This window comes from Tachypleus tridentatus, chromosome 6, assembly GCF_004210375.1.
Source record: "Tachypleus tridentatus isolate NWPU-2018 chromosome 6, ASM421037v1, whole genome shotgun sequence".
Classification (NCBI taxonomy): domain Eukaryota; kingdom Metazoa; phylum Arthropoda; class Merostomata; order Xiphosura; family Limulidae; genus Tachypleus; species Tachypleus tridentatus.
This window is the reverse complement of record NC_134830.1, coordinates 99,857,770-99,884,023: the sequence shown is the minus strand read 5'-3', so window position 1 is coordinate 99,884,023 and position 26,254 is coordinate 99,857,770. Positions and strand designations below refer to the sequence as shown.

At 31.4% G+C, this 26,254-nt stretch overlaps 1 protein-coding gene across 13 annotated transcripts in view; it reads right to left on the bottom strand.

Moving 5' to 3' along the window:
• LOC143253178 (uncharacterized) overlaps positions 1-12,380 on the bottom strand; it is an 87,303-nt gene extending 74,923 nt beyond the window's left edge. For 5 of the 13 annotated variants that reach the window (XR_013029429.1, XR_013029428.1, XR_013029431.1 and 2 more), the window contains exons 1-2: positions 11,678-11,870; positions 1,472-1,534 (exon numbers count right to left, since the gene is read on the bottom strand). Coding sequence is in view for 8 of the 13 variants with exons in the window: in XM_076506572.1 (XP_076362687.1) it covers positions 1,472-1,534; positions 11,678-11,687 (73 nt within the window). In the remaining 5 variants the exon portion in view is untranslated. Of the gene's footprint in view, positions 1-1,471; positions 1,535-3,998; positions 4,183-11,628; positions 11,875-11,999; positions 12,136-12,326 lie in introns of those variants that run through there. The other 8 variants (XR_013029432.1, XM_076506578.1, XM_076506580.1 and 5 more) reach the window with 6 other exon arrangements.
• Positions 12,381-26,254: the final 13,874 nt, after the last annotated feature.

Sequence of the window (26,254 nt, the reverse complement as noted above, 5' to 3'; positions counted from 1 at the left end):
TTACTTATACAATAACTCAAGCCCAAAATAAACCAATACAAAGGAACACCTTTATACCTATATTAATAAATATATCCAACATCTAAGCATGCCCTCTACATTCCTGCACTCAATTACACAACCACCTTCAAACATGTGGTCAGCTATTGGTCAGTAACCCTTTCTTTTCTTGTGAACCTGACAATGATTGAAGAAGGTCGAAACATACTTCGCTCCTCTATATAGTGCTTTCTCTATCCATACGAGCAGTTTTTACATCTATAATTTAAACTATTCACAGTTTTAGTACAAATAATTACTACAGGTAAATAACATTTTTATTAGAAAGATGTATTTAAAATAACTTCATTTTTACTATATTTTTGTCGGACAACTGTACTGCCCTAGTTGAGCAGATAGTAATAACATCCTCCCATCCTGAAAGGATTAACCAAATTGGAACAAGAGATTAAGGGCTTTTAACACATCAATCAGCAAAAAAGTTTAACTATGTATGGGCATAGAAAGAAATAGTATTTAACACTGTACAATGAACACATGTTCTGTTTTGGTTTGTTTTTTTTACTAAAGTCACATGACTCAAGATTTCTGCAGTTTTTTTTTCAGTTACCATTATAGCTACAAAATGACAGGGTTACACAAATTGTGAATTGCATACTGTTCAGGCTACATACATTAGACCAAGTGGCATTTCTTTTACTACACTGCCTCAAGTGTTTGCAGGTTTGCTGTTGGCTGCCATTCCAGTCAACATTTTCAAATTGGTTGTGATGGATAATGTTGTGAATTTTGATTGTTGCTGAAATGAATAAATTGTCAAACACTTCTTAGAACTGAACCATCTAAAGCCTAAAACCAGAATGTGCCAGTAACCTGCAACTGATGAACCTCAAATAAGAAAATTTCTTGGCATTCTTCTTTCATGATTATCATGAAAAAACTATTGGTAGAAGATTACTGGACAAATGATCCTACTCTGACCACTCTGCTTATCTCAACTGTTATGTCACGTGATTGTTTCAAATTATTACTTACGTTTGGGCACTTCAGCAGTAACAAATGTGGCTTACCAGCAGCAAATGTGTTATTCTAAGTAATAACAGACCACAGTATGGCTAGGAATTAGGTGGCTGAACATAAAAGTTGTTACCAGAAATTATGAGCAATCTACTATTAAAAAACTTCATATCAAACCATCAAAGACTGTCATTTCAAAATCATTTTGAATTTTACTGTGGTGTCTTATCATACCTATTAATCTGAAATGTATCAAGCATCAGCAAAATCTCTATAAACTATAACATTAGCAAATTTCATGTCAAAGTTTTACTAGAAACATGCCATCATTAATGGTTCCACTATAAAATGTACTCAAAATTCATCAGCATGGATATCAATTCTTTGCCTTATTAACTCTAACATTAAAAAATATAGTACATCCAATATTTTAATAATAAAATGAAGTACTCACCTAAAGGTTCTTCTAAATGAAATTCTTGATTTTCAATAACTGAACAAACACTTTCTGACATACCTATAAATAAGAAACAAGTTGTGATGTTAGTAAAAAGCAAAATCACACAGTTGACTATGTATTTTTTAAGCTTTCAATGTTGCACAATAATTATATAAAGCTTATGATACACAACCATCTGTTTTTATACATAAAAATTTTAACTCAAATATATTAAAACCCTAATTTAACTAATACATTATTCAACTCTATCAAATTTTTAACAATGGCTTTTATTTTCACCAATATACTTCACCAGTATTGTTTCAAATGATATTTTAACAAACACATTTCATATCACTTTTAATAAATTTAGAATTGGTCTATTGTTCAATTATAAAATTCCAAGAATAATGCATTTCATCATATTTAACCAATTTATATTATTTTAGAATTCATAAGCAATTTTGAAAATAGTATAAATTATTTCCACCTTTTTAAATAGCTATTTACCTCTCTGAAAATCAGCTTTCAAAACTAAGAATCCTATCAGTAATGTACTTAGAAATTTAATCAAGATCAAAATAATAATTATAACTAAACAGTTTTCAGCCAATTTCTAAAAATTATAACTACTGATGCACTAAATCTACAGTTATCAAAATATTATGGAAACACACAAGTAATATACAAACAATGAATAATAATAATTTAGACAATAAATTTATTAATGGTACAAAACAAAACCAGAGAAAAATTGAAGTATTTCAACAATGTGGAGAGGACACATGAAGGAAAAAAAAAACCCTGGGGATAACAGGAAAGGTAAAATGTAGTTAATAAAACTACCTGATAACCACCAACAGCACAATCTAAGCTTGAACAAAAAAGTGAAAAAAGCTGAAAGATGAACCTTATTAAGACAGCCAAGAGGAATGGAGTAGCAGATGGACCACTTCTACTGATAGATGGACAGAGATGAAGCATAACAGGAATAGGATAAAAAGGCATGTTCAACAGAGACATATCCCAGCATCCATGAAGAGATGGAAATCCAGTTGGAACAACAATGGAATGTCCACCATGGTGTTAGCATAGTTAAGTCCTCAAAACATCTCCTCAAAAAAAAAAAAAATGGAAGTCTTACAATTAAAGACAACAGATTCTAAGAGAGGTTTCATTGGATGTACATGTGCACAGCCTAAAGTAAAGATGGTTTAGGGAAGCCAGAATCCTCCAAAGTGAAAAACCCTCATGCACAGACTGTAAATAAGAAGTACAAATATTGGTGATAAGATATTAAATTGCACATAGGAAGTCATTCCATGTCAACTCACCTATGGCTTCCCAGTTCATGTCATAGATTTTCTTGAAAAATTTAACAAAAACTTCATTTTGATTTATTCAGCCATGCATTACAGAGGTGGGAATTCAAAAACATGCCCAGATGTACTAAATATTGGGTGGGAGAAAGAAAAAGACTTGGATAGCTTGAAAAGATAGAACATCTGAGCATTCTCTCACACAAAATATAAGTGCGAGAAAAGTCCTCCTGAGAAGTGAGGAGAAGCCAATAATCTGTTTAATAATGGAACCTCAGTCCCAATCTGTGAGTGCAGTGGGCAACTGCCCTCCCAACTTGACTGAAGATCCAAGAAGCAGGTACATAATCTTTGTGATGGACTAAGAAAAGTTCTGGATCAGTTAAGGAGAGAAAATCTTAAGTTAAACTCACTAAGTACAAACTGTACCATCAACAGGCAAGTTTTCTGTAACACAAACAGTAGAAAGAATCTTCAGACTCATCTAAGATTAAAAACATGTCAAGAACTGACCAATATCTAGCAACTTGCATGAGATAAGAATTATTGGACTGTGGGTCTTACTATCACTGGTTTATACAAGCATTCTCTATCATAGCTCATCCTCTATACAAATTACTTAAAAAACCCATTATGTTTTGTAGGGCTGCTAATTGTGAGAAAGTATTCAATAAACTGAAAACAGAATTAACCACCATTTCTGGATTAACAAAACCAATTATTAAAGAACCACTAATTTCAAAGCTGAGCTATTACAAGTATAAAATGGAATAAGATGTGTCATTACCAACTATGGCAAGGCAATACTGCAGGAGTAGGTAGTGAAAAAGTTGAAAGAGTAACTAAGTACTGTTAAGGCCCCAAGTCATTTCCAGCATTACCTATATCAACAGAAGTTTACACTTAGGGCTTAAAATTAGCTAGCAGGCCTGTAAAAAGTGACTTCTATGTAGTCTGCCTGGCCCCTTAAAATTGAAAGAGTCATTAAAAGTTTGACTTCACATAAATTAAGCTAAGCATTTCTTAACTAAATAGCACTTATGGTAATCTATGAATAAGTGTTCAAATTTATGAACACTTATCAATCACGTGCTATCAAAACCCATTATGAATGCTCGTACAAGGAATGTTTAATTCAAAGACAAGAGTGCTAGCTGTACTGCTGTAAGACATAGTACACAGTGTATATAAATACATACACACATATATATACGTGTACTCACTACTTGCTACTCAACAGTGTGGATCCTTAAGGATAGTGCAGTCAAGTGAAGAGTACTTTAGCCACGACAGCTGACAGACTTAGCAAAGGTTATGAACCATCCTGCTTGTTGATCCATTGGGGGTCCATGGCAAAAATAAAAGTAAAATTCCTTGAGAGGTATTCTAGTTTGAAAGCTTTCAAGTCTGAAAGGTAACCATGAGCAATCAGAAACTACAATTTCTATTTGTTTCATTTGTAAAGAATGTAGTTGAACAACTACCATGTCTACAAAAAATTAATATTTTTTAGTGTTTTGATGAAATAATGTGGAGCTTTATCCTGTGAGAAGTGTGATTACACAGTAATGAAATTACAGTTCACAACAATTTTTTGAATTCAGTTACAAATGCTGAAACTCAGATTGCATATTGAAGATTAACTCAAATAAGCTGTGGAAGTACAAACCCATTCCTATAATAAAGTTTTATTCATCAAAAATCCCAAAAAAGGGATTAAATTTTGATTTTATTTTGGAAATAGAAATACAGATTTAAAATTGATTTCTAATACATCACAACATTCTGTTTGAATTATGTAGCCAACTGAAGAAAGTATAATTCAACAAAGGAATAACTTGTCTGTATATGCAAGTGAATAATACATCAAATACCATCTGATAATACTTGTCTTTTCACCTATGCACTCAGAGAATTGTATTTTTTTTATTCTTATGCTACTTCAAGTCTAATGATATGTGTAGCATACTTTCAGCACACTCAGTCCCACTGTTTTTCTTCATTATATTCTTTTTCAGATCTTCAAAATTTGGCTTTCTTCATTTAAGAAAAATTTTAAAGTTCAGATGATTTTTGTGCAATCATGGATGACTTTTGCAATATTATCCATGACTCTGAATATCTTTTGGCAACACTGGTTTGTCAAAGTAGATTCTTATTCATAAGTACAGAGTCCTTTTGCAACAACAATAGGGCAATATCTACAAAATGTAGGTGAAAAAAAAAGAAATTCTTTCATTACTTATTTTGATTAGAAAAGGACACTTAAGTTTCACTCATCATCACCTAAGTCATTTCATAGTTATTTGCACATTTTCCATATTTTGCTAATTTGAGGATTCTGTTTATTATGAATTCAAGTTCGAGAACTAACATCTGTTTCAGCATATGAAAGAACTGTTTGTGAACTTCAATTGCAGATTTTGCAAATAATTTCCTGCATCAAAGTCATGAACCAACATTTCTATAGCAATGAATCTGTTGAGCCTTTTGTAGTAGGTGTTAGCTTTCATCACCTCAAGCATGTTTCTGCTTAGGTGACAATATACCTAACCTGCCAAGAAAATACTTGTACAGTACTTTTACCAATTCACACTTCCTTTGTTAACTTGCTAACTGCATGATCTTTTCATCTCTCAATCAAAAATATTTGAAATTTTGTTGATAAATGTGTCAGCTAGATAGTAATGGGATATATGGGAACAAGAATAGGTTACATTGATGGTGATACAAAAATTGTTTTTCATTATTCATTTTGTTTAATAAAGGATACTACTTTAAAGGAGATAAAAATTCTCTCTAAAATATAACAGTAGGTTAAAATCATATGTGAAATAAAAATAATTTAAGTAGTCTGAAAGAGATGGAATGGTTTGACTTGTTTCTTCATGAAGTACGAGTTCACAACAAAATAAAATTGAGATGTGTTTATACCTTTAGTTTCATTGCTATTTAATGTAACAACAACTATTTAATTCAGTAATATTTCTCAAAACCTGCACTTATAAGAGTACATTTTACAATGAGGTACAGGACTAGCCTCTAAAAATGCACATTTCGGAGACATGTATAGTTCCCTAAAAAAAAGTTAAGTATGAACTCTAACACTCCAGCCAGATCACATAGCACTCAAGTATTTTTTGAACTTTTGGAATGTAGAAGGCCACATATCAAATTGGTTAGAAAAACATTAGGAGTACAACTTTAATACCATACATTGCTGAGGACATAAACACGGAAATCCTGAAGTATTACTCCAAAGATAATTGATCTTAACATCATATGCCCTATAGCTAACATCTACATTAAAACACTGAAATTATAGCTTATTGCAATATAATGTTAAAAGGAAACAAGAATCCTGTTACTCCTCCAGGGTTATTCTATCCAAATTTAAAAAATAAAGAAATTCAAATCTGGCCTTAATCATTTAAACTTTTATCAAGCCTTTCTGTGTAAATTCTCCTCATACACTACATCTGAAGGCAGCCCATTCAAAAGACCAATCACTTTATCAGAAATATAAAACATTCTGAGCTGAAAATGAATTTTGTCCAATCAAAATATGTTCCTCCTTTCCCTAACTTTCTCACCATTAAATATTACACACACACACACACTATATATATATTACATATTTTGACAACCATTTCATTCCAGATGTTATTCATCGAGTCCTCCTTGAACCCCTAACACTTCATCATCTTTCTTATGGTACAGATTGGAAGGCTGAACACAAAATACCACAAATTAGATTAACCTGCAACCTATATAACAAAATCAGTGGTCCAGATAGTAAAATATGCATCATTTTTTACTTTACATGCATCAGATGCACGTTTTATCAATTATATGCTACAATATTAGTGTGCCTACTGTTGAACACTGTAAAATGTATTTTCCACATAGATGCTTATACTGTGCTTAAAATGAAACCAAACCAAACGAGAAGTGTATTGATACAACAAATTATCAATAGATTTTGATTATGTACACCTCAATATAAATTCATCGATGGGAATGTTAGAACTCGATCATTTTTTACAGTAATGTCAACTATTGATGTTTTCAATAGTTTGCAAACTTAATTCTTTTTCTCATTCTGTTTATTTCTTAGTAATCTTCCTGTTTCAGACTGGTTTTACAATCTCTACTGAGTTGCAAGTTTAAAAGCTTGCAAATCTTATCCATTATTAGCAATGTTGTTTGCATAATGGGCCAAGTTTGTACTGGAGAAGTAATTATTACCACAGTTAACAGTGTTGCTTGCATAATGGACTAATATTATAGTGGAGAAGTAATGAAAGTTTTCATATTTTATTTACATTATCTCTAGAACCTCCTAAATGAACATCAAAAGTATTTTTCAACAGAATATTTCATCTACAGATTTCTCTACACAAAAAAAATACTTGAGGCCTATCTTTGATAAATATCAAGCACATAGGGCTATTACTATTCTTACAGATTTTCATGTAACCAATAAACTCACCAAACTTTCAAATGATAATAGAGAAAACACTGAAACTAGCAATGCTCTTGTTTCACAAAAATGATTTGGTACAAAATGAATGGCCTAGGTTCAAATGAACATAAAAACTTGAAACTGAACATCACGTTAGAAAGTTATTCAGCTGCATCATGATCAATTTCTTAATATATCAAAGTTGAGTCAAATAGCTCCATGATTTTGTGTACTGAACGTGAAAGAGCCTTTTCTATACAAAACAGTCTCAAGACTTTTTCAGATGCTCTATGAAGAAGAGAGACTATTTAGTGGGAATTGTAATTTATGCCCAGATCTCCATTCAAAGTATTACGCATTGTTTAATCTCTAAATAAACTAGCATATAGATGCTTGTTTGTGGTTCTGAATTACTGAATATCAAAATATTCAAAATAACGTGAAAGAGCCTTTTCTATACAAAACAGTCTCAAGACTTTTTCAGATACTCTATGAAGAAGAGAGACTATTTAGTGGGAATTGTAATTTATGCCCAGATCTCCATTCCTGCAATTAAAATGTGAAAAAGTGCAAAGAACAGAAGGATAAGGCTTTCACAACCACACAAAAAGAGAATTAAAAATTTAAATAAAGTGGTAAATTGCATGTGTTTTTTGCCACTTCCTCAGGCCAAATATACAATAAAATAATAGTGACCCATTCAAAGTATTATGCATTGTTTAATCTCTAAATAAACTAGCATATAGATGCTTGTTTGTGGTTCTGAATTACTGAATACCTTTCCCACATACACACAGACACAAAATGTTATCAGTACCCTATATGAAAGATAACAGTATATATCAAAAAAATATGCAGCACTAGAATTATATCCTTTTTACATACTTATTTTGAACACTTCTGTAATTACAAACAAAAATCCTATTCCTACAATTAGCAACAGCACATTGTTTGAATGACTTATGACAGAATTTTCCAAAATGTGGGGCATACACCTTTCTCAGGAAGGCCCAAGTTACATTTTGGATATGGAAGGCAAGACATTAGGGTGGAATCAACAGTGCAATAATGCAAAATAAAATATTTTAATATATATATATATATATATGTATGTATGTATTTTATTAATGAAAATAAGTGATTACTACAACATACATAGCACTTGAATGTGTATTCATGTATTATATCTTATCACTTAACTAATTTTAAAAGGGAGGTATGCAATAAACTATAATTATTAACCCTTCTAATATGGGTAAGTGGATTTCACACATCCAGTATTCCCAAAAGTAATTATACAGAAATTATAATGGAACATTTAAAATGAACACACATCAAAAATTTTGCAATTACAAGACATTCGGGCATAGAGTATTTAACTTTTATATCAGGTTTTACTATTTGTTAATTACTTATTTGCTTGCAAACTTTTTTTTATTTCCAAATAGTAACTATCAGATACGTAAAATAACTTTGTTTTTAAGATTAAAAATACTTTTACGCATCAGAAATTGTCGCACCTCACACATAATCTCTATAACCTTTAATATCCTCTAGATAATTATCAAACATTTTTAGGAAAAAACTTTTATATTTTATCTGTTGTTTTCACTATCCTATTTTTGTATAGATTTCGTCAATTATTATGGTCAACCTCCTCATAACTACCATAAAAAATAGATACAAGTTGCATTTGTTTTATTCTATAATCACTACAAATTATAAACACAAAACCACAAGTTTTTAGTCTAAATGGTTTAAATCTCATAACATTTTACATATACAAAAAAATTATTTTTCTTTTACTGACCTTAGAAACAGCATCTGACTACTCTATCCAATAATATAAAACCAGTCTTGGCCGTGTTCAAGTGAACCAGTATTTTGTAAAATAGTCATATTTTGATCACATCACATATGCGTATACATTATTACTAATTACGAAAAAGTTCTTAAGTTTTAGTTATGCTTAAAATACAGAATTTAACTAAAGACATCAACTATCTCTTCTAGTTACAAATTTTGTACTCATTTGCTGCTTACCATAATTTCCTAAGCCTTCTCAAATATTGCAAATGGAAAATGTAAAAGAAAGTTTTTTAAAGTTTTATATATGCATTTTGGAATAACAAAAAATAAATATTATATAAAAACCACAAAATGTTTAAGCTGTTTATTTGCCACTCCTTTATCTACGACAGTGGAGTGAACCAAAAAACTGTGTGCATCTTAACATTTTTAGCATAATAAATCAAGAAGCCTCAATCCATTTAATAACAGCACCTCTTGCCCATTATTTCTCCAGAGAAAATAGACCAAGATATCTTAAATGATCTTTTATCACCACCCATCTCCACAATCATTCTATTTCTAGCATCCCTTATAAGAATTTCAATAAGTCAGTGTCCTTACTTAGAATGCTAGATAAAAAGACTAAAACTGTAAAACTGTGCACAATATTCTAAAGAATCCTAATAGTTACTTTTTATTTGTAATAAGTATGTCTAAATACATCCTAAAATATCAGTAGCATTAGTTGTAACAATAGTAACACAACCATGTAACACAATTTTGTATTTAACTACAAGGCTAGTATTAATAATAGATAGGTAAACAATGATATGTAAGCATGAGGAAAAGTTTTATTGATGGTAGAACATAATATAATCTGAAAGAACTAAGATCAGTACTAAGAAATCAAATGTTTATATACCATTACAAAGATAATAGAAATTAAATTTGATGGAAATGTTGTCAGTTTGCAACAGGATGTAGGTCAAGTGAATGATGAACAGATCTTGCCAAATACAGCTGATACTGCTGGGACCTTTATCACAATTTAAAGAGAGGTAATTTGCTCTGATGATTTCTATATCTTCTACATGGTACCTTTCTTTTTCAGTTTCTGGGTTAATGTAGGAGAAGAATATTGTACCAAAGTATTTTGGTATCTTTTTAATATTCACATGTTAAGACAAATAACTGGAAATCATCTCTGTGCACATGACCTCATAGCAATTTTCTTTGTATCTTGTTTTCAAGAGACAACATCTGTCCTACCTTTCTTTTCACATTCACATGAAATTCAGTATTATGCCCTATTTTTGTTCTTTTAAAAAGGATTCTTTCAGGTCATGTAGTAAGATGTTAATTTTATGTTCACTGTTTTAAAGTTTGATACAAGCCCTAGATACAATATTAGGGTTAAAACCTCTAGATAGTACTATGTTCTTTAGGTGGTTCAATTTGTGTAGCATGATTTACATAGGTGAAGAATATTTTCCGTGATAGGTCTTGTGTGACAGAATACAATTCCCTTTATATACTGGTCATAGCTTTATCATTTTATATTCACATCTTAAAAGGAAAAAAAAACTGTTTGATTTTATTTCATATGTGAAAATAATGACATTGGATCATTAAGAATTCAACAAAATTAGTAGCCTACCTTTCCAATGTTATCATTTACTGAAGATATTGTCTATATTCTTTAACCAAATTTCTAGTTTCTTTGTGTGTATGAACTTGTTTCCAAACAATTCTTCTAGAATGTACATCTAGAGGTCACTAAATGGGGGGTAGGGAGATACCATCACTAATTAATTATTTTGTTTGTAAAACTGACTTTTCTATATTAAATAATTATTGTTCAAACAACATTCTGCAAGGCTGATAAGGTGTACTATTAAATGATTGTTTGCTAGTTTTCCTTTAGACAGTGTAAAATTTGTTGTACTGATGCTGAGCAAAACAAAGATTTTATGTTGAAAGATACTAATATATCTTCTTAGTTTGGTTTAATATCTTTTCACTCTGTTGACAATAAGGAATTTAGTCTTTGTAAATGTTTGGAATGTCATAAAACCAGGAAGGTGATAATACTGTGTGGGAATCTGGGAAATATTTTCTTCAGCAGCGAGGATAGAGCAGCCTTTAACTAGTGTTTATTCATCAAAAGAACTTCATTGGTGGAAACTGCCCATGAGTACAATGCAAGATCCACCCTTTTGCATATAAATATTTATTTACTTACCTATTATTACATCAGCATAATGTGCTTCCTTACCCGAGACTAGTATTAGTAATAATAAGTATAATACAATCAGCATTACTGATACTATAAGAAGTACTAATTGTATTTTGATATGCAACCTCAATAATAATACTAATAAAACTTCAGACAGTAAAGTTTAAATCGTACTTTGAGTTTACTTGTATGAGTACTCGAATCACTGTCTTAATATAACAAAATGTAATAATATGAATATAAATTTATAACTCGAATAGTTTATACTATTATATTAATAAATTATTACCTTTCAATAAACTTTGAAATGTTACTATTAATTTTATAAAATATGTTAACTATTTTTTATTGAACTACTTACTACTCAATCCTAGGCTTCTGTAAATTATAACAATTATTAAAATAATTACCAATAGACATAAACCTTAGATTAGTTTACTTCATGAACGAGAATATAGTACGCGACTTTCGATACAAAAAAACTTGGAAAAGTCTGCCATTAATATTCTAGTATCAATAAAGATTCATCTTATGTATAAAATACACTATATGATGTTAATACCAGCTGTATTTCGTGTGTTATAACTACACCCGCCGACAGTTTTACATTTTAGTTTACTTACAAAGTCCGAGCGCCAGTCTATTATTATTAAAGATGGCGGGTAAAAAGCAGCTCCGAATATCACAAAAAAACATTTAATTAATAACATTTTTTTCGGACAGCTACCTCACCTGTTGACAAAAAATCTTCTAAAAAAATCCTTCTAGCAGAAAATAGTCATAAAGATACTGCTAATTGTTTTTAAATCTTTGTTTGATATCTCGATTTTCCCTAACACTACCTCAATTTTATTACAGACTTATACATAAAGCAACTAGGTGACGCCAACGTCAAAATTACTAAATTTCTCAAAAGTCTCAGAAATTAGTTAAACATAAGTAGAAATCATGTATCATATTTATTTAAGAAAGAACATTTTGCAAAAAATACTATTTTATTTGCTTTGTCAAAAAACAGTTTAACTTAGCAGTATGAAATACTACGAAATTACATCTTACCAGTATAAATATTTATACTCTGGGCAATTCAGAATATATGCGCATACATGTGTTAGTTGTTTTAGTCACACCGCACAAACATAAATAGTTGCTCTTCCATAGACACAGAGTGTAAATAATAAATTCAAATGACACTCAATTTCACTTAAATCCTAATTATTTCAAATATTTCAATAAGTGACAAATAAACAAATGTGCACTTTACATTGTGTTTTCGTTGTTTCCTTTTTATATTTAATAAACATGTTCATAACTTGAAATCAATAATAATTTAATTGTATTTTCTTTGACGTGTAATGTAGGTTTAAATATTTCATAATGTAGTGCTCTATCTATTTAAAATTACAGTTATAGTACATCACCATTTGATGGGCTGGTGTTATCAGATAAAATGATTTGCTACAGGGTAAAGTAGTAGCTGCAACATCCTGAGGATATTGTTATGCAGAGTTCAGGCGAATTTCTAAAGTGATCAAATTAAAGAAAATATTTAAAAGAAATTAAGGCATATCGTTCGTGTTATTTGCGAAACTTCGTACAAAGTTACTCTGGGGCTGTTTATATTAGTATCTCTAATTTTGAAGTGATTCACTGAAGAGAAAGTAGCTAGACAATACCACCCACCGACAACTCGTGAGCTAGTCTAATAGAAACGGTAGGTTTGACCATGGCTCTCATAACACACGTACAGCAATGGCGTAGCGCAAAATAGCAAGGCCTCCCCAGGAAAGTAATATCCCCCCCGCGGCAGATACTTCACTTAAATTAAAACTGTTCTTGGTTGTTAGTTATGCGAAACTTCCCGCGGAACAACACTCTTTTCCAATCATTTTAAAATAGACTAGTCTGCTTGCACTTTGCTTTGACAACGGCTGTGTGAAAAATATTTTTTTGTTCTTTCTGCAATAAAAGCAGCAATGGAGCTGTTAAACTTAACAATAACTATGAGCTTCCGGTAGGGCCGTCTAACTAAGTTAATTCCGAGCTTGTGCAAGCTTCAGAGCGAGAATTATGAAGTATTCCTTTACCCTTGGCTTCCCTGTCTTCCTTGTGTTTTCGAGATTCTGCGTGCTGGATGTACTTGTATAAGATTAAAGAAATTGGGGGCTTCCTGGTCTCTTAGCACCTTAGGGATTGCAGGAGCATTTGCTACCCCACTAACCCACTGCCTAAGATGCAGAGTTGTTTTGTTTTCTTTTCCTTATTTGGTTAGTGCGTCGCAAACCATAAACCATAAAATATCGGCTACACAGTCCGACACACTTACTATATGGACTGCAAACAAAATTAAAGGTAATTTATATTCACTTCATAACAAATGAAATCGAATGAATGCTCGAGACGCCAGATATTAGTATTTTTTTAGGATCTGGAGAAAATTAGAACAGAAGAAGATTTATCCAAAATGTGAAATACACTGGAGAACAAATCACTACATACTTAACACAACAGAGTTAATACTCTCAGAATACACTTGCCAACTGACATTACTAGACAATGCATATGGTATTAAATCTTATAGTTCTTCAGTGACACCTTCCTTAGGAAAAGTCAGCAACATCAAAGAAGAATGACGTGTGGTAATGTGCAGTTAGAACACAAGATAAGTTAGATACTTTCAAAAACTGATATTTTTCGTTGTTATAACCATAGTTCAGACATAATCAAATACGTATACTGTAATTACTATGGTTATTTATTTCAATAAGGAAGAAAAATGTGATGACAAGCACAAAGTGATTCTCTACTTTTGGAATTTAGAATTATCAAACGCCCTTTACGCTTTGGGTTTAATAGTGGTTAGTTTTAAGTTATTAAAAACATCCAAGTACTTGAAAAATACGATGTTAAATGTATAGTTACGTGTATTACTATTGACTTTTGCCAAATTGTAATAAAAATTATATTAGTAATATTTGTCAAGATTTTCCAAGGTTAAACACTTTAGATTGTTATAAAAAGATTATATTATTCTTAACAACAAAAACTTACTAAATCTCCCACTAAAAACTACAAGTTATTTTATTATGGTAAAATTATAAAGTTAAAGTATATTTTATTTCAGTGTGAAACTAAAATACATTGATAACCTTTATTACTTAAAATAGCACTTCATTTGAACTTTATTCATTAAAAGGTCTTTGAATGTTCACTAAATAACAAATAATTTTGGTAACCATGAGTGTTGTTAATTGAAATATTTATTTATTTTATCTTTCTGTAACTGTTGAAAAAAATATATATATTATGTATATACAGTGAACTTTTTCAAAATCAATGTAAAGGTGTTTTACATGAAATTATAACATTGCTGTAGGCTGGATGGATATGAGAAATTCTTTGTGTTTTTTTTTTGTTAATCTTCTTCCTTAGACAAAGTCACATACCACAATATTTGTTTTATAAAGTCTGTATTTACTTGGTCCTATTTCTGTGCTATGCTCTTCTTCACTGAGATCATAATTATTTTGTAGTGTATTGCTGAGATGTATACCAGTTAGAATCATTTGAGGCTTAACTCCCTTGAATATGTTTAATTGTTATTATGAGTATCAGTTAATGTTGTGTTATCTGAAATATTACCAATCCTGTAGTACTAAATCCTGCCAAAATCTGTGAAAAAATATCAAAACCTTATTTCAATTATTGTGAATCCATTTTAAATATAGAAAATATATGCCGTTCTAAAGGGAAAAACACCTATGTATCAAATAAAAAAATACTAAAATTACAACAATTATTATTCTTAACTTGTCGCAAACTGGAGTTTATTATGAGATATTTCAATAAATGTAAATAAAATAAGCTGTAATAGCTTATAGATGTTATAGAAACATAACATTAAAACAAGTTTTTAAAATGCGTATCTTATGAATTTGCTAAATTTTTAACTGCACCACAGTACTAACAGTTTCAAATTTTATAATACCTTGTATTCTTCGTCCTGCAAATACAAATTACTATAAAAACAACCTTCAATATATATTATGTGAAAAATAAATCTTTTAAAAAACGTTGTAAATTCTAATTTATTAAGTTTGATATAACAACCATTTGACATGATAACAAGAAAATAACGGCAAAAACATTTAATTAATTTGCCCCCAAGTGGCACAGAGATATCTCTGAGGACTCACACCGCTAGAAATAGGGTTCCGATACCCATAGTAGGCAAAACTCATATAATCCATGGTAAAGCTTTGTGACTAATTCCCATCAATCAATCAATTCCAAATTTAACGCTCTCACACTTGGTGCCTACACCAGCTCCTTAGGGAGAGTGAAAGAAAGTCTGCTAGACAGTCTGAGAGAGCTCTGCCAGTGGACTCAGAAAATCACAAAGCGTCAAAGTATTCCCTAACAATCCGAGAAGTTGGTTACTAAATACACTTAATTTTAAGAGTAAAATTAATAACTTAATTTTATATTATGAACATATTTTTTGTTTTTGAAGTTTCAGGGTTCAGATCCAAATTCAGGTGCGAGAGATCAAGATCCGACAGCACAACATTACTTGTTGAAATATTTTGATTCTAATCTTGCCTCAACTGCCAGTATTAATTGTCAATAACGAATGTACGAACCAGCTGGTGAATTAAAACTTACCTTTATCTGTAAAGAGAAATTCAGTTTATTTGTTTACTAATTACTAAATATAGTGTTTGCTTGTTTCTTGCTTAGCTGTTTATGTTACAATGTTATTCATATATTACATTTCATAACCTTAAATTTTGGGAATACTTTATACTTTTCTAATAAATATTTGTGTATTTCAATAACATAAGGTTAGATGTTTTTGATAATGATGAATATTGTTTGAACCTTGATGTTCTTTGAAAGACTCTATAATTCATTCTACGCGGATATGTGCAGAAGCTATAGCTTTGTTTTTTATAACGTTTTGTTTGATGAAATAGCCATAAAAGGAAATGATGGAATGTTCTGTCCCAACCTTTAACTCAAATCATTCCATATGTAGTAGTTACAGTTTGTGTATCACTTGTTATGGAATGTGTTGACCTCATTCTCGTAAACAGCATTCCCACTTAGGTGTTCCTGAACTTTTCGACAGAAAATGGCACTAATGATGCTTAAAAATATATTTTCTCTATTTTCGTTACATATGTACCATCATTTTCCAACACAAAGTATCCATATACTCGGATCATAAAGACGTGTAAAGATGAGAAATTTAGAATTATCAAGATGGGAATATTTATTGTACAAAATATGGATCAGCTTGGAACTCCAGATCACCCAGAAAGAAACCTGCAACAAGCCGTACCTCAGCTATGATAAGTACAGTGTGATATCATCTAACATGTAAATCCACGAACACAAAAATCAGTGAAAAGCTATTGTGATTTTCCAGATAGAAGTACAAAAGATGAACACCTGGAAACAAAACAAAAAAGTACTGATTATTCAAGATGTGTTTTGAAATCACACCCACCCCATTCACCGTTATATACTTCGAGTAGCTGGAGAATGAAACATGTATCCATGTTATTCAATCAAACACATGAAGTCCAGGAATCGCTTCTCATAAATGATTTATTTTAGGAGTTTTCTCAACCAGTACCATATACAAAGTTTGACTGTATATTATGATAGCGCAACTCTTCCTGTTTAAGGTTTGATGAGGTGTCAGATTAAATTGTTGTACACATTTTTCACTAAAGGTCGATATTCATGAACTGATTGCTTACCATTGTGCAAAATTTGTCTGTCGCTAGAAATATGTCGTGTAAATAAACTGCCACACACAAAGGCGTGTGCAAATGTGACCTTTAACTGAAAAATCGATGACGATAATGATGATAGTTTTGATAAAATGCAAACTAAAACTAACCAAACTATATATATATATATACTATTCACATGTGTATATAATATATTCTATTGGATAAAATTTCAAAATGTACATATTAAATTTTATTTCAATCGTTTTGTATCTTTGTAGCTTGTAACATATGTTAGCTGTTTATAGGATAAACCAACAAGTTACGCTTGTGTGTGTCACAGCCATTAAATTGTTTTGTTAAAATGAATCTAAATTTTTCTTTAGAATGTTTATTGTATATTCAATATAAAAATCCAAAACACATTAGTTTGTTTGTTTTTTGAATTTCGCACAAAGCTACTCGAGGGCTATCTGTGCTAGCCGTCCCTAATTTAACAATGAAGGCAGCTAGTCATCACCACCCATCGCCACCTCTTGGGCTACTCTTTTACCAACGAATAGTGGGGGATTGACCGTCACATTATAACGCCCCCACAGCTGAAAGGGCGAACACTTGTGGCACAACGAAGATGCGAACCCGCGACCCTCAGATTATGAGTGGCACGCCTTAACACGCTTGGCCATGCCGGGCCCGAATATGTTAGAATACAAAATTAACTGAAGATATCTGATACAGTTATTTTTTCTGATGCTTGAAAGGCATATTCCTGTAAATATTTACAAACGCATTTTAAGTCTATATTAAAACAACTCTTTGTTATTTGAAGTTTTGTATATACATTAAAACATTTTATCTAACTCATATCATTATTTTCATTTTTATGAGCATTAAAGAATGCTCTCCGTTCAGCGTAAATGTTTGTTTTACTACATTAAAATTTGGATGTAATGTGATTTCAAAATCTCATATGAATATAAATACAACAATAACAAATAAACATATCTTAAAACTAGAGATGCAATTTAGCTAAAATTGCAAAATGGCATGATTATGATACTTCTCAGATAGCTTGGTGGGTTAATAAAAAGAGATATACGTATATTCAACACTTGTATACAAGTGTAATAACTTTTCTAATTCGCTTGGTGATGAAGTGCATATACTTTTTGTTGAATATTTTATGCAGATATTATATGAATAGTTTGATATCAATTTTTGAGACGAAAGTTTATCGTTTTTATACACTGGATCATTATAGTTTATATTTCAATAATTAAGTGGTAGGTTGAATGACTTCTTAGTAAAATACCTGTGGTATTCTGCATCCCCCTCCAACAGTAGCACAGCGGTGTGTCTACGGACTTGCAACACTAGAAACCGGATTTCAATATCTATAGTGGGCAGAGCACAGATAACTCACTGTGGAGCTTTGTGCATAACTACAAAAGAAGAAATAAAAACAGGATCCTGCTAAATATGAAAAACATTCTTAATTACAACAATGATGTGTAGAAAAAAATGTATATCACAGTTTTACATTACATCCCTATGTGGGTGTTTGATTTGGTTGTTCTTAACTGCAAAGCTACACAATGGTCTATTTGTATTTTGCCTACTACAAAGCTACAAATGTACATAAGAGAGAGTTAACATAACAACATATGATATCAGACCTTATATGTGGGGTAAGGTATCAATTACTATTTCTGGTCGTTGTTAACTCCTGCACTAACTCGAGTTAAGTTATCCAATGCGCGATTTATGAATTTATTTATCATTGAAATGTTAAAATGGGCACTTGGAAACCGTCGTACTTATACAATAAATAGACTATGGCAAAAACGTAGGAAGGAGAACATTGCTCTGAACATGACAATCTTACCACTAAGCCCTTTCAATGGAAAATTGTCGCAGGACGATTGACAAAATATACAGTTGTCTGTTGGGACATGACTGTAAGTGGAGGCATGGACTGAAACAATGTGGTGAAGCTCCAAAATTATTTATCCGTTTTCGATAAGAAGAGGGAACAGAAAATCAAGAAAGGTCTGAAAGGTAATTAGAAATATCTGGTTATTTGGAGAGTAACCATGCTCAAATTTATGACACTTGTGCTGAGGGTTCACAGTGTAAAAATTCGAGACACATTAAGGGAAGCTGGGATATCACATCCAAGAAAAAGGAAAAATACCTACCTTATTCCTGTTATTAATTTGCAATGCATTGATCTGGTTATCAACTGCATTTTGTACCATTGTGCCGGAGTTTAATTCTCTCCAGCCAAGCAAGTTGTAGAGATGAAATGCAGTTCAATCTGATGCCTAGTTGTATAAAATTACCAACGACTGGAAAATTGCCCTGTACTTGATCAGCAACATTTTGACATTTATTTTCATCAAGGAAATGGCTATACCACAAATGTGTATATTAAGTTGATGAAGGTTCTCTTTTTATTCGAAAGTAATAGCACGATTCTTCCAGCCCCGAAATTCACTGAACGTACATTTAAGTCATCAGCAACAGCCAGGCAGTGAAGTTAGCAAAAAAAACTCTTTACAATTTATCCTCAGCTTTACTACAGTATCACAATTCATTCACTGGTGTTTGTGTACCAACTTAATAAATTCTATGCATTCTTGAAGTTTACGAGATCATGATACAATATGAATGGTCCAACTTATGTCTAAGCACTTATACTTGTTGGCCGAAACGTTAAATAACATAAATTGTAAAAATGGCCTAACTAGTAACATTATTGATAGTGTGTAATAGCTGGCTAGGTTGTATCTTTCCAATCAAGTAGCTTATCAGGCACTCACCCCACAGCCTGGCATAGGTTATGTGAGATGTAGCTAGGGAGAAAGTTAATTCTATGTTGATAAAAGGCATTGCCCATTCTTCTTAGAGCCCATCAATAGTCACTATCTAAAAAAGAAGGAATCTGGATAAACGTGTGGATACATTATGCTTTCTACACATAGATGGATGCTTTGGTACACTGCAAAAATGCATTGTAATTCAGTTATCTTGATCTGGCATCTATGTTTTGTCAAGCGTAACTTGAAGAAGTCAACTGACTTAAGATTATTTTAATAACCAGCTGAAGCTTGTTTGAATTGAGTATACTGCCATTTTTACTCTACCTTTCACTGTCTAACCTTTCAGTGGCTAACAAAACCAGCACTGTGGAAACTCCAGTGTAAACTTTGTTTTACAGATGATGTGATGATGTTTGACTTCTCATTTTATTAGGCCTCAGCAAATATTTAACTTCTCTTTTTACTAATTTACCTATAGGTCTTAAATTTCAAAGATAAAAATGCTCACTCGTGGTTACAACTTAAGCTACTTGGGTACATAGTTGTTTAGGGATACTTATCTTGATATCCAGTAAAAAGGAAAAAGAACAAAACATTATAACTTTTTCAGCTCAAATACCAAAAATTTAGAGAATTTTTTAGGTATCTTGTGAATTTGCTATTACTTTGCTGCTACCATCTCTGTGGTTGTGGCATATTCTACCATACTTTCCATCAACTTTTATTTGGAGAAATATGGAATGCACTACTTGAAGCCTTTTTACTTGATCTACACTTAATAATAATCTAAGTTTATTATTGGTAATATCGCCAAAATGCTGATATAGTGATGCCTTTTCACGTAATCAAAATTTCTAATAAGGAGTAAGTTTATTACAGAGGACTTACTGCCAACAGAAATAGTGATAGCAATGATAAAAATTTATGAAATCTTTAGGTGTCATTTGTAAAGCAGAACCTTTGTGTAAGTGTAGGTCATGCCTTTCTTGAAAACGTTTGTAGAATCAAAAGGTATAAGCTCACGATATCATCCTCAGTACACATTTTGCATCTCACAAACACCAGATTGACATTATAAAAATGCTCACAGTTAGTCGTACTAGTACAAGGGCATCGTAAGCATCACCCATTTGGCAGTCATAGCAATAGAACTGTTGTTTTTGTAGTATATCTGTCCTAGGTAAATACAGTCTTTTATGCCTAAAAGCTATAGAAAATCCAAATGAGTAAACCTAGCAACGTTTGGTTGCTGAAACAACAATACAGTGATATAAGATTTCTGTAAATCCCATATCTTATGCCAGTAAGTGTGAATGGTATGCTCTACCAGAATATTTCGAGGGTTAATATAAAAATTCATCAATATTACACCTCATGATGCTAGTATCTTTAATACACAAATTTTCAATGCATTTTTAAATAAAGCAATTGTTGATCATAATATTATCTCACACACTTTACTCATTTTAAAACTTTGCTTACATTGGTTGGGTTGAAGTAACGTCACTAGGGAATGTAAATGTCAAACAGCCTTTCCTAGGAATTCTAAAGTCTGGAGAAAAGAAGAAATGATGAAACATCTTGTTTTTCACTCCAATAAATAACAGTCAGGAGCATTGTAAAAAGAACGTGTTACTGGTTGTTGACTATTTTAAAGGCAATCAATAAGAGATTTAATTTGAAAGAAGTTTGCAACTTATATCTTCTTTCAGAAAAATGCTGCACTTAAAAATTTATCTATCTATATGTAAAAGTGAAATCTGTTGTATATTTGTCTTCTAACTTGTCGCACACTATTTGACCAGTCTCTATCAGATTTGGCATGATGACTCTTGCGGGCTTCTTGGAGGATTCACAATTCTGTCTGTCCATCTGTAACGCCGACAACTTTAGGATTATAATAGATTAGATTTGAGGGTAGGTAGGTGGGTAGAAACCATGATGAGTAATAGAAGCAAATCAATTATACACATGCTCCATGCTTGGTATTGCTGGTACTTAAAAATTGTAATAATTGGCTGAAATTCCCATTATATTTGTTTGGTTAACACAACATCACCAAATTGTTTCCAGTCTGTACTTTTGGATACACCTCTATAATTTGTATGGTTTAGTCATAGTACAGGCTAATCAGGTTTGTCAGGCTAACAAAGCTAAAATCAAGAACACAGTCTAAAGAAGAAACTCCCAAAAATATATATATAAGCAATGAAATGGTGTTACAAGTGAGAAACACCACTTCTACGTTTTCACACAAGTCACCAATGTCTGTGGGTCGAGCAGAGACATTATGAACAAAGAGAAAAATTTTCTTTAGCACAATATTCTTTAAAAGCTGGAAAAGCATGCAGAATGAGCAACTCAGTAAAAATTGTTCTAGTTACCCACGCCTTCTTATTGTATTATAAATCATGGGCAGATTGTTCTTGCAGTACCTCTTGAATGCTCTTTGAATAGTAGAGTGAGAGATTAGCAGCAGATTCATCTTCATGTTCCATGCTGCATTATCTCCAAGTAGCAGAGCAAGGTAGCCTCTTGTTTTCTTGAAACTAGGAGTGGCCTTTTTTATTGGGATATGGAGGTACGACTGGATATCCACTTCCAGAGGAGACTAGTTTCAACAACATTAAACATTTGCTTAGAAGAGTAGCCACCTTTGAATTTCCCTATCTGAGCATGAGATTTTTCAGCAACAATCTCATCTGCACTAGCAGCTTCGCCGTCACCTTGACGTTCTGATAACTGTAGCATTGCTTAAAATTATGAAACAATCTATTGCTAGCAATAAATGTCTCCTCTTATGACGATTCACCTTTCTTAGCCTTAAAATCATTGTACAAACTCCTTGTTTTGTTCTATATCATCATCAAGTTGAGTGGCATTCGTCATTGGCATCGATCGCTAATCTACACTGACAGTAGCTGCTCCATATTTTCCACTTCTTGAACGGTCAATCTTTACAACATTTAATGGTGTAGAATTCTGATCACTCGTCTTGACCTTGTCATTATTTGCGCAAATCGTCCTCACTGTGATATGAATGAGGTCTAGAACACTGGCAATGCACACAGCAAATTCACCAAAAGGCCCAGGAAAGTTTTTAATTTTGGCAAGAGGCACTTTACTATTACTAGGTGACCACTTTGAAGCCATGTTATATTAGTGGAAACAAGGCTTTTTTCAGCAAAAAACAATGTGCTCTGACAATGAACACAAAAGGTTTACATCCAACAATGTTTTAATTAAATAAAGTTACATCTATAATTATTATATTTGTCTGACTGCATTTTTTTCAAATAGTAAAATATGTGTTACTATTTGTTAGTTTAAATGTTTTGCATGAAAATGATAAAATAAGGAAAGTTCAAGTAAAAACATGAAAATTATCGCAAATGTTTTATAGATAAAGGTTAGTATACATTTATAATGGTACTGTTTCTCTCCCTCCATTTCTTTCTTACGTTTTAATTACCATGTTTATTCTACCTGTGCTCCTATACTTTAGAACACGTTCATATCGAGCTGCAATGTTCAGAGTCTGTCAGGTCTTTTAACAGTCTTTTGAAGCTTTTTCACCTGACTGTCAACTAGTATAGACTGGTCAGCAACATGTGCTTTGAATGGCTAGAGGAATAGTACATTATTATTATCATTTCTTACCAAGATGGTACTACAAAGCCGTGCCACGCATCTCTTTTTTAAATTTTACTATTTGTTTGTTACAGGATCTCCACAGAATCAAGGGTTGAGCCTATAAGTAATGATGCAGGTGATTTCAAAGCAAAGCATTCTCGAATCAAGTGACGAAGAACAAGAAAATAAAAACACTTCCACATCAATAACAACATCTTCGATGTGTGGCACATATACTCAATGTAGAAGCAACCGGTGATGTAGAAAAGGATTTGAGCAATGGTACGTTCAAGAAAGTCTCCCAATTGGCATTTGTTTAGACACTTTGGAACAAACAGAGCTTCAGCTAAACTAATACAACAATAACTGGGTGAATGTTTTATTATTCCATATGCTATGCAATGGAATTCAATGTACAATTAATTCATTCATTTAGAAAGCATAATAACGAAGAGAGAGGGTTCAGTCAATAAAAAGTATGTGACGAGCTGGGAATTGTTTAATTCAACATTTCTAATATAATCTTCATCAAATAGCATACAATCGTCATACGACCTTTAATACAGTATATAACACGGCGTATACACGGTGGAACAACTTATGTGAAACTAAGGCCTGTATTGGACTACTACTACCAACAGTTGTCATATGTTTAAGAAAACTGAAAGAATGGTACACCATTCCAGACTTGTAAGACACTTATTAGTGCTTTGCCAATGAGGATTATGTCCTCACAGCTGCTTGTTATTCACTGATATGGATTAAGTCCAAATACTTAGAACCAAAATAACAAAACAATGATGGTTAAATACTTTCAGAGAAGATTGAAAGTGGTGTTGATGAAAGTTTAGCAAATACCGTTTTAAGTGAGTTTTCACCTTTTTCTCCCCTTTTTAAGCAACTATAATACATACATAATTATTCTATTAATGTGAAAGGTAAACAAAACCTTTTGGAGAAAGTTTTGGTTTTAGAAGTCTAGGTTTGTTCAGCAGATGCAAAATTCATAAATGAAGGGTATGAAAAAGATCATTTACTTTAATTTTAGGAAAAGACAGAAAGGGTAGCTTTAGGTTTCGAAGGAGAATCCTTTCGTTATTTAACGAAAGATCTTGACTACTGTTACTTCAACAAATGATGTTGAAAGAATTTGTATTATGTATTTTTGTACGTGAAGCAGTATAAAAGAAAAAGTTGGGTTTATTCATGAAGTAAAACGTTCCGGAACAGCTATTTTTTTTGTAAAGTATTTTAACTATGTATACTTTGAATAAAAAATCATGGTAAGTTTTAGTTACCAATATTCTTTTGTTGACTACTAGATGTGCAAAATATTTTGTAAGGCAACGTTAGACAGTTATTTGATTACTGCATGCAAAATGGATTGGTATTAAACATAATGAACAAGCGTAAGAGAAGTATTTATTTCATGTATAGAATTGATCAATTAAACGTAAAATGGCCCAACATTTTCATAATCTTAAAGGGCACAGAAATATATATATGTATATATATAATTATACATATATATATATATATAATTTTAACTCGAAAACAAGCCCAAACAAAAACAAATTAAACAAAAAACGCTGCATCAACTGAAAAGATCCCAGGGTAAAAGCTACAATGTGGGATTATAAAATGTACCCATTATGTAGCGTGTTTTGTTTAATTTGTTTTTTTCGGCTTGTTTTTGAGTTAAAATGACAAATTATATAATTAGTCAGAGGTTTGGATTTGCTGTTTTTAACGCAGTCCTTCCTTATGATTTTACATATGTTACTATTTAACTTCATTAAAATGTAATTATTTTCACTAATATATATATATATTGTTCATGTATGTTGACTGACTCATAAAATTAACTATATGACCATATGAATTTAGAGTAGATAGAAAGATCTTGCTGACAGATGGTATGGATAGAAACCTCTATAAATCCAACGATAAAATTATTTGATATCGTTATGGTTTCTGAAATTGTCAGAAGCCATTCTGGAGCATTCGTAGTTGTAAACAGTATTTTCATGTCGTAATATCTAAGGTAAAACATACTTTATTAATTTTGCAATTAGAAACACATTTGTAGTAGATTAACTGCTGGTCCCTACATAACATTATTTTGTGTGTTTTGTGTAATCTGGAAATGAAGAACATCTAGTTATAAAGTGTTAACAGGGATCTCAATATATTCTTCAGATTGTATATTTTCAATTTTATATCAATAATAAAAGGATTTATAATGCTTATTTATTTAATTGTGAAGTATAATATTGTTAGATAGATTAAAAAGTTGGACTGTAATCAAATCAAAGCATAAAAATGATATTATTCATTGTGTATGGCTTACATATCTTCGTTAGGTCTCAGTTTAAATGTACTCTCTAATATGTAATAGTTTAAAGATAAATACTAACAGTTTTTAATTCAGGTGTGTTATTTATTATTGTTATAATTGTATAACTGGTATATAAAACTGATACGAATAAAGTTTTCCTCCTGGTATAAATATATAATCAAATATTGCATAAAATAATATTTTGTCCTTGAATAAGGTATGCTAAATTAACATAGTCATGATACGTTGATAACATGTTGTTTCTCTGAAGCAAAGTTTACATGCTTACTTCAGTTTTAATAAATTACGTTTTAAGTTGTCTAAAAAATATGTGTGAAAATATTTAATGTTACTAGAGTTAAAATGTTAAACAAGTAAAGAAAGAACCAGATTCACCCAATTTTATAAAATATTTTAATATACTGATGGAGTTTAATTCATATTTTATTTGTT